The following is a 14,238-nucleotide window of genomic DNA, read 5'->3' on the forward strand; positions in this document are numbered from 1 at the left end:
GAAGAACTGGTCAGAAGATCACCAAGGACATAGAAAACACTGTAAACCAACTAGATCTAACAAATATAGATAACTCCACCCAACAAAAGCAAAATACATTCTTCTCAAGTACACATGGAACATTCTCTGGAATAAACCATATGGTAGACCTTAATGACTCAGTAAATTAAAAATTATTGAAGGGGCACCTGGATGGCTCAGTTGGTTAAACGACTGCCTTCGGCTCAGGTCATGATCCTGGAGTCCCTGGATCGAGTCCCGCATCAGGCTCCCTGCTTAGCGGGGAGTCTGCTTCTCCCTCTGACCCTCCCCCCTCTCATGTTCTCTCTATCTCATTCTCGCTCTCAAATAAATAAAATCTTTGAAAAAAAAATTACTGAAATCAGGGGTCCTAGCTGGCTCAGTTGGTAGAGAGTGTGACTTGATATCAGGGTCATGGGTTCAAGCCCCACTTTGGATATAGATACTACTTTTTAAAAAATTAAAATTATTGAAAGGTTTAACGGTGTCAGCATTGGATAGAAACAGAAGATAACATTTAAAAGTGATATAGGAATGAAAACTACCATCTGACGTAGGTAAAGGTAAGATTGACAGAACGGATGGATTCCCAAGGGGCAGGAGGACACTTTTAGGATTGGTGGATTAATTCATTATCTTAATTGTGGTAGTGGCTCTACGGGTGTATACATAGGTCAAAACCTATCAGCGTGCACACTTTAAATGTGTGGCTTATTTTATGTCAATTATACCACAATACAGAATACAACTGTTAAATACAAACATAGAAGATGAAGTTGGAAAACATTTGCAGGCATTCCTTGATAAACCCATATTCTGGGGGGATAAGTGATTCATAGGACTCATGGAAACTCAAAGGATTTTTTTTTTTTTTTTTTAAGATTTTATTTATGTATTTGACAGAGACAGAGAGGGAACACAAGCAGGGGGAGTGGGAGAGGGAGAAGCAGGCTTCCGCCGAGCAGGGAGCTTGGTCCCAGGACCCCGGGATCATGACCTGAGCCGAAGGCAGACGCCTAACGACTGAGCCACCCAGGCGCCCCGAAACTCAAAGGATCTTAAGGCTGGAAGTCCCCTAGGATGTCCGGGCCTCCCGGCCCCCCAGGAATCCGGTCTAGATGTGGGGAGAGCGGTAGCGAGGACAGACCACTCCCTCACCATCGCAGTGAAGTCTTCACAACTTAAGAGTTGTGAGGTGTGGGCAGTCGGTCTGGTGGCCAACATCTGCTTTTTTCCAGAAGTCAGGGTCAGCATCAGGTATCAGCATCGGAAAATGATCAAGGGGAACAGGAGGGGAAGGAATCTCTGAAGACCACCCTCCTCCAGGCCTAATCGACTGCGCGAATAAATGCCAAACAGATCACAGGCTGAACAGGACGTGGAGCTGACGTGAAGCGGATTTCTGCCTGCCTTCCGCGGAGGGGGGAGTGGGTGGGGCGGCCGCGCTCTGGCTCTGTACAGTTTTAGACCGGCCCATTCATTCCATGGTTTAGGTTTTCAAGTCGACCCTGTAAAGTCGAAGGGCCAAGGTCCGGCGGAACCAGAGGAACTACATTTCCCAGCAGGCTGTGGGCGCCGGCGTGCCTGCCCTTCTTCCCGGCGCGTGCGGAGCGGTAGCTGGCTCTTGGTGTGCAGGCGGACGCATGGATCCCGCCGGCCGGTGGCAGAATCTGCCCAGCGGGCCTAGCCTAAAGCACTTAACTGACCCGTCTTACGGGGTCCCGCGGGAACAGCAAAAGCCAGCGTTGCAGGAACTGACTCGGGCTCATGTTGAGTCCTTCAACTACGCTGTGCGCGAGGGGCTCAGCCACGCAGTGCAGGTGAGCGCGGCGTCCTCCCAGGCTCCCGTCGGCTCTGCGTTCCGTGGCGCCGCTTCCCCGCTGCGCGGCCCGCGACGAGGCGAAGCTCGAGGCGGGCAGAGGAGAGGGGCCCCGCGGGGCTGGGGGAGGGAGGCTGGTGGCAGGATGCGTGTGTGGCGCTGAGGGAGAGGGAGATCCAGGAGGCGGGGGTGAGTGGGGCCTGGGCGGAGTGGGGCACTGGCCTCGGGTAGGGGTCCCAGAGAGATGGCTGGAAGGTCCCAATATAATCCCAAATAGTTGTACCCCTTGATCGCGCCAGACCCCGCGCCGGGGCCTGGCACTTGTAGTCGAGTCGACTAGGGGAATACTAGATGTGTTTGTGATGGGAACCGTAGTGTTTCGTAGGACAGTTTCAGCGTGCGGTGAGAGTGAGGAAGTGCCCCGGGTTGGTGTGCTTCCCAGCCATTCACAGCGCACGCGCTTTCGTATCACTGGGAGTTTTACTTCTCCGAGAAACTTACCCGAAAAGGTTCTGAGCCTATTCGCACATAGACTGTACTGTGGGAGGTCATCCTTGCACGGTTTTCTTCTCTCAGAGCTTTAACGGGAGAAACTACTGGACGCCTGTTCTGAATTAGGTAGGTGGGTGTTGAGGAAGATACAGATGAGCAAAGAAGCGAGATTGAGTAGCAGTAACACTTGCTCAACATTAAGGGATTGATCTAAAGGATATGGTAGCAGAGTTCAAGTGAAGAGGTGGTGGCGGGCGAGGTCGTGTCTCATTTAGTCAGCATAGCCAGTGTCTCCAGGTACTAGGCTCTGCGGGTGAGGAAGAGGCAGTCCTGTGTGAGACACAGTTCTTGCTTTTGAGTGCTTGGTCTCATGTTTTGCAAGTGGAGTGGAGGTGGTGGAGACATGGAAGCAGTGCCAATACTCTTGAGAAATGCTCTGCCAAGCAGAGTGCAGGGTACTTGGGGAGCACATAGGAGGTGCGGCTAGTCCAGGTGCTTGAGAAAAGGCGGGGTGAGATGAATTGAAGGCGGAGGGGGGGCGGGGAGTGCATTCCCTCCAGGGGAAGTGAAAGAGCGCAGCTCAGGGGACACTATTGTGTGGGTTTGTTGGGAAGGATTTGTGTTGTGAGAAATAGGGATAACGGAGAGCTTTGCCAGTTTCTGATACTTGAACTCTCCAAATAATATGTGAGCCATTGAGGTTTCTTTGAAGATTAATTAATACTCCTTCACCTTTTGGCAAAAGATGAGGCTGATGGGAAATATTTGTATCTGTGAGGAAAACCATATCTAACTAAAGGTTAATTGGCACTGGGGTTTATTAAAATGGTGAAAAAAAGAGTCCGGGGTTGAGATGATCAAGGAAGGCTTTCTCTAAAATACAAAAGCACATGCACATAAGAATTTTTATGAGGAGTGATATATAGACTGGCAGTTCTCAAAGTTTTTGGCTCCAGGACCCTCTCCCACTCTTAAAATTCTTGAGGGATCCTGAACAGCTTTTGTTTATCAGTATTTACTCTATTAGAAGTTAAAATTGAGAAATTTTTAAAACACTAATTCATTTAAAAGATAAACCAATTATATATTAACATTTTTAATAAAAATATTTTTGGGGAGGAAGGTGAAGATGGCGGCGATCAGGGTGTGGGTCCTGGGAGTCTGATGGCTGCAAAAGGGCAGCTGGTGTTGTTGGGTGCACAGACAGCCTCCCACATTACCAAGGACGTGCTCCTGGGACCCTATCCCAAGACCCCACAAGAACCGGCCACTATCACCAAGAAGTATAATATGGGGGTGGAAGACTACCAACCAGTCAGATGACAGCATAGGGTGTGGCAACTATCCGAAGCTCCCTGACCACTCATGGCAGGAGAGGGGTCCATGGTATGACTGGGACCACCCAGACCTGAGGTTGAACTTGGGTGAGCCAATGCACTGGAACCTTGACATGTGTATCAGGAAACTTGTGGACACATCCCTCATGCCTGTTTCCTGAAATCCCATGTGTAAGCACCTCTTGGGTTTCGTGGTCTTCATGGTGTTCATGTTTTGGGTTGGGGAAACTTACCCCACCTACCAGCGCATGGGGCCAAAGCAATATCCTTATACTAATCTGTACATGGAACAAGGGGGCAATTCCACCAAAGAGCCGGAGCTGGTGGTTCTTTATGAGATTTGAGGAGGCTTCATCAGCTTTGTACCCCCCCTTATTTCTAGAGATTTAACCTTAATGAAATCCCTGATAAAACTTAGTGCTGTGGTTTAAAAATCTTTCTTTTCTAAAGCAGAAAAAATTAAACGTAAATGATATTTTTGCGTTATCTTTTAAATATCTGGCTTATTAGAAGACAGCCGGATTCCCATTTCTGCTTCTGTATTCTCTGTCTTAAGATACCCTGTTTTGATTGAAGTACATGTAGAAAGCATAGCCTGCACAAACAGTGATGCTGCAGCTTAGCTGGTACCATCAGACTAAGTGAAAGTGTTGTTACAGAAAACACAGTAAAGTAAATGAAGGAAGAATAGCTTTTGTCATATTTTTGTTTAGAGGTTTGCTCAATTCAGGGGGCGGGGGGATGGGTTCCTTCATTCTTTGAGTCCAAATTGATGCCTCACAGTCATCTTTTCAGAATACAGTCGATTTTCATTTTTCAGGAATTCATATTTGTGAATTGCCTACTCACTAAAATTTATTTGTAACCCCCAAATCAATATTTACCATGTGCAGAGTGGTGAAAAATTTGAATTGCCCCATGTGCTTCATCCCAACTGAGGTCCAAGAAGGTGATTCTCTGCTTTCTTGTTTCAAGCTCCCAGACTATAAGTATCTTTTTTTTTTTTTTTTTAAGATTTTTATTTATTTATTCATGAGAGACAGAGAGAGAGAGAGGCAGAGGGAGAAGCAGGCTCCCAAGGAGCAGAGAGCCCGATGCGGGACTCGATCCCAGGACCCTGGGATCATGACCTGAGCCGAAGGCAGACGCTCAACCATCTGAGCCACCCAGGTGCCCTATAAGTATCTTTTTCAAAGTCTGTCCAGTTTTTCTCATTCTGGTGCTTTTTCTTGGTGATTTCACTGTTTAAGATGGTCCTCAAAAACAGTGCTGAAGTGCTGTCTAATGTTCCAAGTGCAGAAAGGCTGTGACGTACTCCTTAAGAGAAAATCTGTGTTAGATAACCTTTGTTCAGTCATGAGTTAGTGCTGTTGGCTGTGAGTTCAGTGTGAATGAATCAAAAATATATACTGAGGGGTGCCTGGGTGGCTCAGATGGTTGGGCATCTGCCTTCGGCTCGTGTCATGATCCTGGGGTCTGGGATCGAGTCCCACATCTGGCTCCTGGCTCGGAGGAGATCCTGCTTCTCCCTCTCCCTCTGCCTCTCCCCTGCTCATGCTCTCTCTCTCTCTCTGTATCTGTCTCAAATAAATAAAACCTTTAAAAAAAAAACAACAACCAATATATACTGAATAAGGTATCCTTAAAACAAGGTTATGTATTGATCATTTGATGAAGTGTGATCAGAGACTCACAGGAACCTAACTTTGTATTTCCCCTAAGAACAGTGATTCAGTATTCACTAATTCAGTGTTTGTGGCAACATTATAGACCATAACTATCTCAAGTAATGAGACTGTATTGAGATAAAGATAGTGCACCTGTGGCTTGAAAAAGTGAATCTTCTCCCTTCTAAAAATTAATGCTTCAGGGCACCTGGGTGGCTCAGTTGTTAGGCATCTGCCTTCGGCTCAGGTCGTGATCCCAGGGTCCTGGGATCAAGCCCCACATTGGGCTCCCTGCTCGGCGGGGAGCCTGCTTCTCCCTCTCCCACTGCCCCCCTGCTTGTGTTCCCTCTCTTGCTGTGTCTCTTTCTGTCAAATAAATAAATAAAATCTTTAAAAAAAAATTAGTGCTTCTTCCTTAAATAGGACAGATTAAAATTTCATTTTAGAATAAAATAATACATTCTAAAACAATACCAGCTTTAGATACAATTTTAAAATTTAGAAAAGGTCGACTGAACGGACATGAGGAGAAGAACCTTCTTTATACTCTTGGCTCCATTTTTGGCATTTTTATTCTAACGCTAAGGCTAGGAGGTTGTTCACAGTTGATATGTACGAGAGCTCAATGATACCCTTTACTCAGAACAGCAGAGCTTCCCCAGGGAGTGGTGCAGAGAAGCAGCTGTTGTGGGATGGGAAAAACCTCCGGGGCCACCACCTGTGTGGCTCTGGCATCAGTGTGAGGCCACCGGGGGATGAAATGTACAAATATCAAAGAAGGGCATTAGAGTGTCCGGTCCTACATCAGGAGGATGTTTCCATATCCTTGCCTGTTAGCCACAGTCCCATTTGTCTTACTATGTATTTAGCAGACACCAGGTATAATAGAGCAGGCAGGCAGGCACTTGGTTCAGAGAACAGCTTTGTTCTGTACACTGTTGTACCCTAGAGCCTACTACGAATTTGACATGTAGTAGACACTCAAGATCTGAAGTAGCGCATTATCGTTTCAGGGACTTGGGGTATGAGTAGAATGGGTGTAGCTTTAACCATCTTCCTGGATAGGTCACCTTTGGCATGATGGGCATCAGTGCTTGTAGAACGTGTGGGGTTTGGAAGAATCTTACAGAAAGAGGGCCTTGGAAATGCAAGCAGTTCATAGTGTGAATTGTATTTCAGGCTATCCCTCCCTTTGAATTTGCTTTCAAAGATGAGCGGATCTCTCTTACTATCGTGGATGCTGTCATCAGTCCACCCATGGTTCCCAAAGGGAACATCTGCAAAGAGCTCAACATTTATCCAGCCGAATGCCGGGGCCGGAGGAGCACGTATCGGGGCAAGCTGACCGTGAGTACAAGTGACAGCATGTGACCCTCACACTGTATGTTTGCGAGAATAAGGCTGATGCCTAATACAGTGTATACCACAGTTCTGCTTTCTTTGTACTGTCATCTAAAAGAGATACCATCTTCTAAATCTAAAGCATAAAATCATTTACTTTACGGCCTTCTTCCTTACTCTTTTAAAATACTTGTTCTTGTAGATCCACATAGTTTCTTTTTCTTAAGTATTTTTTCTCTCTCCTTTTCCTTTAGGCTGATATCAGCTGGGCAGTGAATGGAATCTCCAGAGGAATCATTAAACAGTTTCTTGGCTATGTTCCCATCATGGTGAAGTCTAAGCTTTGCAACTTACACAACCTTCCCCCCAAAGCCCTCATTGAGCACCACGAGGAAGCAGAGGTAACTGCGGGTGGCCAGTACACTGCAAGGCCAGGTGACGCTAGAGAAGGCCTGAGGTGGGGGTGAGAAGATACGGCACGTGTCAGTGGGAGTCAGGTTTTCTTTCTCTGCTTCCGTTTCTGGATGGGGAAAATGGGGCTAGCTGCCTTGTGTGCATCCTGTGCGGGGCTCAGAATGAGGCTCAAAGGAGACAGTGTATGAAAAGTGGTGGTCCAGTTAGAGAACAGTATTACTGTGGGGGAAGAGTTGATAGGACTTTCCCGAATTTTCTGTAGCATACACATTTAGAGATGTCTGCTTTACCAGCAGTAAGATTGTGTGAGCGTATTAAATGCTTCCCCTGCCTTCTCTTTGGCATCTCTTTTAGCTGTGTTAAGTGGTTTTGCAGTATTGAGTTGAAATGATCAAGAATACAGACTCTGCCTGCAATGGGAGACAGTGTAACGTGGTGGGATGAGGGTGATGGTATCAGATCTGGGCTTGACACCCCGCCGCTCCACTTACCAGTTATGTGGCTTTGGGCACATTCCATCTTTCTGAGCCTCCGTTTCCTCTGCTGGGCATAACAGCGGTGCCACTCGTTATTATGAGGGTTAAATGGGGTGGAGACAGAGCAGCCCAGCATGCTTACGCCTGCTTCACAGTGGGGCAGTGTGTAGTAGCTTTTTATTTATTACAGAAATGTGATGCCAGAGCTATGAAAAATCGTTTCCTCTTTAGCTAATCTGAATGTCTGGTTTCCAGAGTTTTTGTACAAAGTTTTTTTAACTTATTTGGGAAACCTTATTTGCCTGGAAGCAAATGGCTATTGTTTTCATCTCTTTAGAGTAAGTTTTTTTGTTCTGTTTTGCTTTTAAATATCATTTGAAGACAAATCATTTTAGGGGACAAAAGGGCAAGTTAGGTCGAGCCTGTCCAGTGGAAGAAGTTACCCTGATTTTCTTCCGTACTTTTCTCCCAAGTCCCTAGAACCTTTTTAATGCACTTGAGAAGACTGTTAGTTCACACGCTGACAGTTTCCGAGGGATATGTAGACCCTTTCGCCTCCATGTGCCTCCTGTGCACTTTGCACTATATCTGGCAGGTAGCTTCATGTTTACAATTAACGTATCTTTGTCTAACAAATTATAATTCGTCTCTTTGGCAGGAAATGGGAGGTTATTTTATAATCAATGGCATTGAAAAAGTCATCCGAATGTTGATTATGCCTCGGAGGAATTTCCCTGTTGCAGTGATAAGACCAAAATGGAAAACCAGAGGGCCTGGCTATACTCAGTATGGTAAGTTGTAGTGACTTTTGGAATGTTCTCTTAGAAAAGTTTTGTTTCTTTTTCTAGTAAGCATTTCTGTGTTAAGATTTTATAGTGGGAAACCCTACTTTCTATTATGTATCATTTTTTCCATATTGAAAGAACACATGTATTTATGGTATTACTTATGAAGGTGGAGGTTGGCCTGACTTAACCAGAGGTAGGTATGGGCCTCAGAAGTCTTCTGGTGCAGGCTACCATGGCATTCCTCTTGGGGTCCCTGGCTGACAGCCACCTGGCCTCTGAGCACTCTCTGTGACAGTGCCTGGCTTCATAAGACAACATTTTACATTCTTGGGAAACCCTGCGGTTAAATAATTTATTCCAATAATTGAGCTAAAAATCAGCCTCGAATGGGATAGCCATACATATTGTATCTAGAATGATGGCATCTCAGCAAGTCAAAATGGCTAGTCATTTATTCTTTTCCATCACTGATGCAGAATGTCTTCGCAATTTTTGTTTAACACTGAAACAAGCTTAAAATCTAAAATTCTGCTTTTTTCCATTTGAACTCTTGGATCAAGCCATCATCTCTTGACCAGATTCCATAGGGTACGAGGGATATAAAATGCTATATGATCAGGCTCTGCAGGGTGCTAGCGATATAATGTGTTATAAGACATGGACCCTGCTCTGGAAGGAAACTTCGAAGTTGGATTAAATTTCTGTAGCTTTGGTTACTTTGAGAGGTTTTCAACCCAGGGAGATTTTGCACCCTAGGGGACATTTGGCAAGGTCTGGAAACATTTTTGGTTGCCATTCTTGGCTAACTTTGGGGATTTGGCTCTATTTTTAAGAGAGTAAAAATAATTCAGGGAAAAAAACAATGATGGAAGCAATTATAGTATTACTGAGTTTCTGACTTCTTGCTTTGTTTCAATAGGAGTCTCAATGCACTGTGTGAGGGAAGAACATTCTGCAGTCAATATGAACCTTCACTACTTGGAAAATGGCACAGTTATGTTGAACTTTATTTATCGGAAAGAACTGTTTTTTCTTCCTTTGGGATTTGTACTTAAGGTGTGACTTCATGAATATATTTGTTTTGCTATGAAGAGCTTCCCTGGGGGGGTCACATTCTGTGCAGAATGGATGGATAGGGTCTCGTTAGCGGAGTTCATGCGTACCAGCTATGCACTGCTCCATAACAAATTACCCAAATTTCAGTGGCTTAAACCATCAGTAAATATTTCCCTCTTACTATTTCTGTGGCCGGGAATTTGGAAGTGGCTAGGATTGGGGGCACGTCTGCCTCAGGGTGTCAGGAGATTGCAGTGAGATGTCAGTAGGGGCTGCAGTCGTTCAGAAGGCTGGACCAGGGCCGGAGGGTCCACTTCTAAGGTGGTGGGGGTCGCTCATGGCTGGCACGTCAGTGCGGGCTGTTGGCAGGAGGCCCCAGTTCCTCTGAGTGGGCCTTTGCACAGGCTGCTTGAGGTAGCTGTCTTCCCCGAGAGGGCTAGCCAAGAGAGCAAGGCTGAACCCACAGTCCCTTCTGTGACCTGTCCTTGAGAGTCACACGTCTACTTTTTCACCATATTGTCTTGGTCACACGGGCCAGCGCTGACTTAGTGTGAGAGGAGGCTATACAGTACCAGAAGGGGAGGATCACTGGGGCCATCTTGACGTCTTCTTATCATACAAGCCAGGCCTTATCTCGGAGAGTTCATTTCGATTCCCCAATAGTGGAGTGCTAATTTTTTTGAGTATTAGAAAAATAGAGAATTGTTACCTAATGGGTAAAATGGTTTAGTTATTACAAGCAATTAAAAAGAAAACTTTTTTCTGTTCTAGGCACTTGTCAACTTCTCCGATTATCAGATTTTTCAGGAGCTCATCAAAGGCAAAGAGGAGAACTCTTTCTTTAGGAACTCTGTTTCTCAGATGTTAAGGATCGTCATGGAAGAGGGTTGTTCCACACAAAAACAGGTCCTTAACTATCTAGGTGAACGCTTCAGAGTAAAGCTCAGTCTTCCTGACTGGTGTCCAAATGAACAAGCCGCAGAGTTTCTGTTCAAGTATGTGTGCTTTTGCTTAAACTGTTTTTTGTCAGGCGGAAGGTGTCAGTGGTTCTTTATATTGATTGTAGTTAGGGCTGGTGAGTCCGCTGGGGCTCAGAACGGACCTGCAGGTAGAATTCTGGTCTAAGGAAGTAGTGGCTAGCTCTGTTTCTATGGCCATCCTTACCTTTTCTTTTTATGGCAGTTTCATTTTATTTTATTGTACTTTTGTACTTTTATTTTGAAACAACTTCAGACTTCCAGAATTGCTGCAAAAATAGTACAGTGGACACTTTTATTCACTAGTTGTTATCGTTTTTACTACATTTGCTTTCTTAATTTCTCTGCACGTGAACACTTTTTTTTCTGCAACATTTGAAAGTTGTGAGCATGATGTCCCTTTCTTTCCCCAAGGCAAAGACTCTGTGTTCTGTAACCACTGGATAGTTCTTAACACTATCCAATATGTAGCCACAAGTCCCATCTTGAGCCCTTGAATGGCCAGTGCAACTGAGAAACTGAATTCTTAAGTTTATTTAATTTTAATTAATTTAAATGTAAGTGGCCACATGGTGCTTGTCACGCCGTGTTGTCCAGCACAGCTCTAGACCTTGTGGCCATGTCCTATCCTTTTGCTCATGCTGCCAGTGAAGATGAAAAGCAATTTTTTGTTTGTTTGTTTGTTTGTTTTTAGATTTTATTTATTTGATAGAGAGACAGCGAGAGAGGGAACACAAGCAGGGGGAGCGGGAGAGGGAGAAGCAGGCTCCCCGCTGAGCAAGGAGCCCAATGCGGGACTCGATCCCAGGACCCCGGGATCACGACCTGAGCTGAAGGCAGTCATTTAACGACTGAGCCACCCAGGCGCCCCGAAAAGCAATTTTTTGAAAATGAGTAAAGCGCTTCTAGTAAACAGGGATTGGGGACCATGGTCAGTAGATCATCAAGTAGTGGTAGCAGCTAAATTGTTTTAAGCTTTGCTTTCTCTTTTGACAGCCAGTGCATCTGTATCCACTTGAAATCCAATACTGAAAAGTTTTATATGCTTTGTCTCATGACCCGGAAGCTCTTTGCTTTCGCCAAAGGAGAGTGCATGGAGGACAATCCTGATAGTTTAGTGAATCAAGAAGTCCTGACGCCCGGTCAGCTTTTCCTCATGTTTCTGAAGGTAAGCGCCTACTGCTCTCACCCCGGCCGGCTGTCCCTCTCGTGGAATGGTGAAGCAGTTCCCTGCAGTATTGTTTCCTATGTGTTTATGATTTGTAGTGTGGGCATTTTACAGAGTCTGCCTTTTCTTTTTGTTTGTTTGCTGAGCAGTAAGGGACTTAATCAAAGATCTTAGTTTATACCAAATTCAGAAATTTCCCTGATGTTTCTTAGAGGCTAAGTGAAGACAACATCAAATCTTGGTCATCACGTTAATGATAACATGTAACTGTCCTAACGTGTGTGATCTCCTTACTTTTACACCAGCTTTGTTTTAAAAGCTTCTGAACCTCTGAATGTGGGACACAGTAAGAATCTTCAGGAAGGTACACGACAGTGACATGATCTGAATTACAGACTTCATCGGCCATTTCAACTGAGTGTTGCAGCAGAGATTGAGGTGTCCTGTGATTTCTGTGCTTGGTTCTGAGGGCTTCTTAGTGGTGAGGGAGCGAGAGAGATTGCAGAGCTGCCCTTGCTGAACTTGAGAACAGATAGGCTGGGCCCCGTTCATCATCTTTTGTGGTGTCTCCCCTCCTGCCCTAGGCACTGTGCTCAGCTTTATATGGCTCAGCCTTTCACCGGAAAGGCTGGTGAACCTCCCAGGAGGGCTTCTAAGAGGCCGCTCTGGCTTTTCTTGCTGTGTCGTGCACTGGCCGTACACACACGTCCCAGTCACTCAACTGCATTTCTAAATCCCGAAAGTGCTAGCACCTAAAAAATGCGAGTTGGCAGGAAAACCTGACCTGCACTGCAGGAGGCTATTTATAATTTTTATTGATTCTACTTAGTGTGACAGTTTGTGTGTTTCACTGTAGAAATGTGTTTAATTACAAGTTAGTGCCTCAGTCTTTGTAATAGGTGTAGGTTTATGCACTTGCTAACTTTCTAAAGTCTGGGAAAAAAAATTTTTTTTTTAAGATTTTATTTATTTGACAGAGCGAGAGACAGCGAGAGAGGGAACACAAGCAGGGGGAGTGGGAGAGGGAGAAGCAGGCTTCTCGCGGAGCAGGGAGCCCAATGCGGGGCTCGATCCCAGGACCCCGGGATCATGACCTGAGCCAAAGGCAGACGCTTAACGACTGAGCCATCCAGGCTCCCCTAAAGTCTGGAAAATTCTTTTTTTTCTTTTTTTTTTTTTTAAAGATTTATTTATTTATTTGACAGAGAGAGAGACAGCGAGAGCAGGAACACAAGCAGGAGGAGTGGGAGAGGAAGAAGCAGGCTTCCCACCGAGCAGGGAGCCCGATGCGGGGCTCGATCCCACGACCCTGGAATCATGACCTGAGCCGAAGGCAGACACTTAACGACTGAGCCACCCAGGCACCCCAAAGTCTGGAAAATTCTTAATACTGAAATACATTTGGCCCAAGTGGTTCTGCAGTGTACTGCTTCTTGAGGAAAAGTTTATTGTGAGGCTTAAATAAATATGCAGAGTGCCAGCATATAGTACGTGCCCAAGAAATGCTACTTGCTGACCTTAGCAAGTTAATGACAAAGTGACAGTAGGCAGACATGTGACAAGGGAGAAGAATCAGCTCCTCATTCCCCCAGTCTCCTGTCTTGGGCTACAGTGCTGCTACCGGTGTCTCTGTCTTATTTTTATTTCCATTGCGTTTCAGATTTCTAGAAGAAGAAAGAGTCAGTCTTTCCTACTGGTTTGTCAGCCATCTTGTATGTGGGGTGTCATTTGGAGACTTTGATCTCTTCTTAGTTATTTGTTTTTTCTTACTATTATTTTGTTAGGACAACGGGCTGCTGCTTGGTCTCAGAGCTTTGTTTTTGTTGTCTGTTTCTGCCTGTTGAAGCTGTTTTGACTGCTTGATAAGAGCATTTTAATGAAAAACTTTTCTAAAGCCAGAGCAAACCATTAATGTCGATAATCTTGACTGGGAGCAATTTTGCCCCACTCCAGGGGACATTTGACGGTGCCTGGAGACAGTTTTGATTGTCACAGCTTGGGGGGTGTTACAGGCATCCAGTGGGTTAGGGCCAGGGACACTGCTGGACATCCTACACGCATGCTCGGCCCCTAAGAACTATCCAACCAAAATGTCAGTAGTGCCGAGGTGGAGAAACTCTGATCTACAGGTGTTTGTAGCTTCTGTCTTAAGAATGTCCACCCATTGAAAGGCTGGTTTTCAGGTTTATAGGCCAGATGTTTTCCATGTCAAATGTATAAACTTAGTGGGCCTTTGTTGGCAGACCTACAGATTATGTGGGAGTAAATATGAAATGTGAATAATTTGAATTTAATGGCTTAAATTTTATTTCAGGAAAAAATGGAATCTTGGTTAGTGTCTATTAAAATAGCTCTAGACAAGAGGGCTCAGAAGACGAATGTGTCCATAAACACTGAAAATTTGATGAAGATTTTTAACCTGGGAACAGACCTTACAAAACCATTTGAATATCTTCTTGCTACTGGGAATCTGCGTTCCAAAACAGGTAAAATTAAATCGATTGGCTACATTTTAGTTACATTTCATTTGCTCAGTGTAGATTTATATATTGCTGAGAGAGGTTCTCTTTGAAAGTGAACTTGTCCCTTTCAGTCAAGACTGATTTCATGTTGTAAATTTGACAAGTGTGTATCAGTCTGAAGGACTTGAGACAAGGCATCCGTAGAACTTCACACTTCTCA

General features: G+C 45.0%; 1 protein-coding gene and 1 pseudogene across 1 annotated transcript in view; both read left to right on the plus strand.

The window, feature by feature from the left end:
- The first annotated feature begins 1,602 nt into the window (after positions 1 to 1,602).
- The window catches only part of POLR1B (RNA polymerase I subunit B), a 39,944-nt gene continuing 27,308 nt past the window's right edge, over positions 1,603 to 14,238 (plus strand). The window contains exons 1-8 of the mRNA XM_045884559.3: positions 1,603 to 1,841; positions 6,516 to 6,683; positions 6,932 to 7,078; positions 8,226 to 8,358; positions 9,275 to 9,411; positions 10,183 to 10,406; positions 11,385 to 11,556; positions 13,871 to 14,042. Coding sequence (XP_045740515.1) covers positions 1,665 to 1,841; positions 6,516 to 6,683; positions 6,932 to 7,078; positions 8,226 to 8,358; positions 9,275 to 9,411; positions 10,183 to 10,406; positions 11,385 to 11,556; positions 13,871 to 14,042 — 1,330 coding nt within the window. The 5' untranslated portion in view covers positions 1,603 to 1,664. The remainder of the gene's footprint in view (positions 1,842 to 6,515; positions 6,684 to 6,931; positions 7,079 to 8,225; positions 8,359 to 9,274; positions 9,412 to 10,182; positions 10,407 to 11,384; positions 11,557 to 13,870; positions 14,043 to 14,238) is intronic.
- On the plus strand, positions 2,903 to 4,822 carry LOC123851059 (NADH dehydrogenase [ubiquinone] 1 beta subcomplex subunit 8, mitochondrial-like; annotated as a pseudogene).

The sequence above is a fragment of the Mirounga angustirostris genome, unplaced genomic scaffold, assembly GCF_029215605.1.
Source record: "Mirounga angustirostris isolate CCGP_5_RB_7025 unplaced genomic scaffold, mMirAng1.0.hap1 SCAF_10, whole genome shotgun sequence".
NCBI classification, from domain to species: Eukaryota; Metazoa; Chordata; class Mammalia; order Carnivora; family Phocidae; genus Mirounga; species Mirounga angustirostris.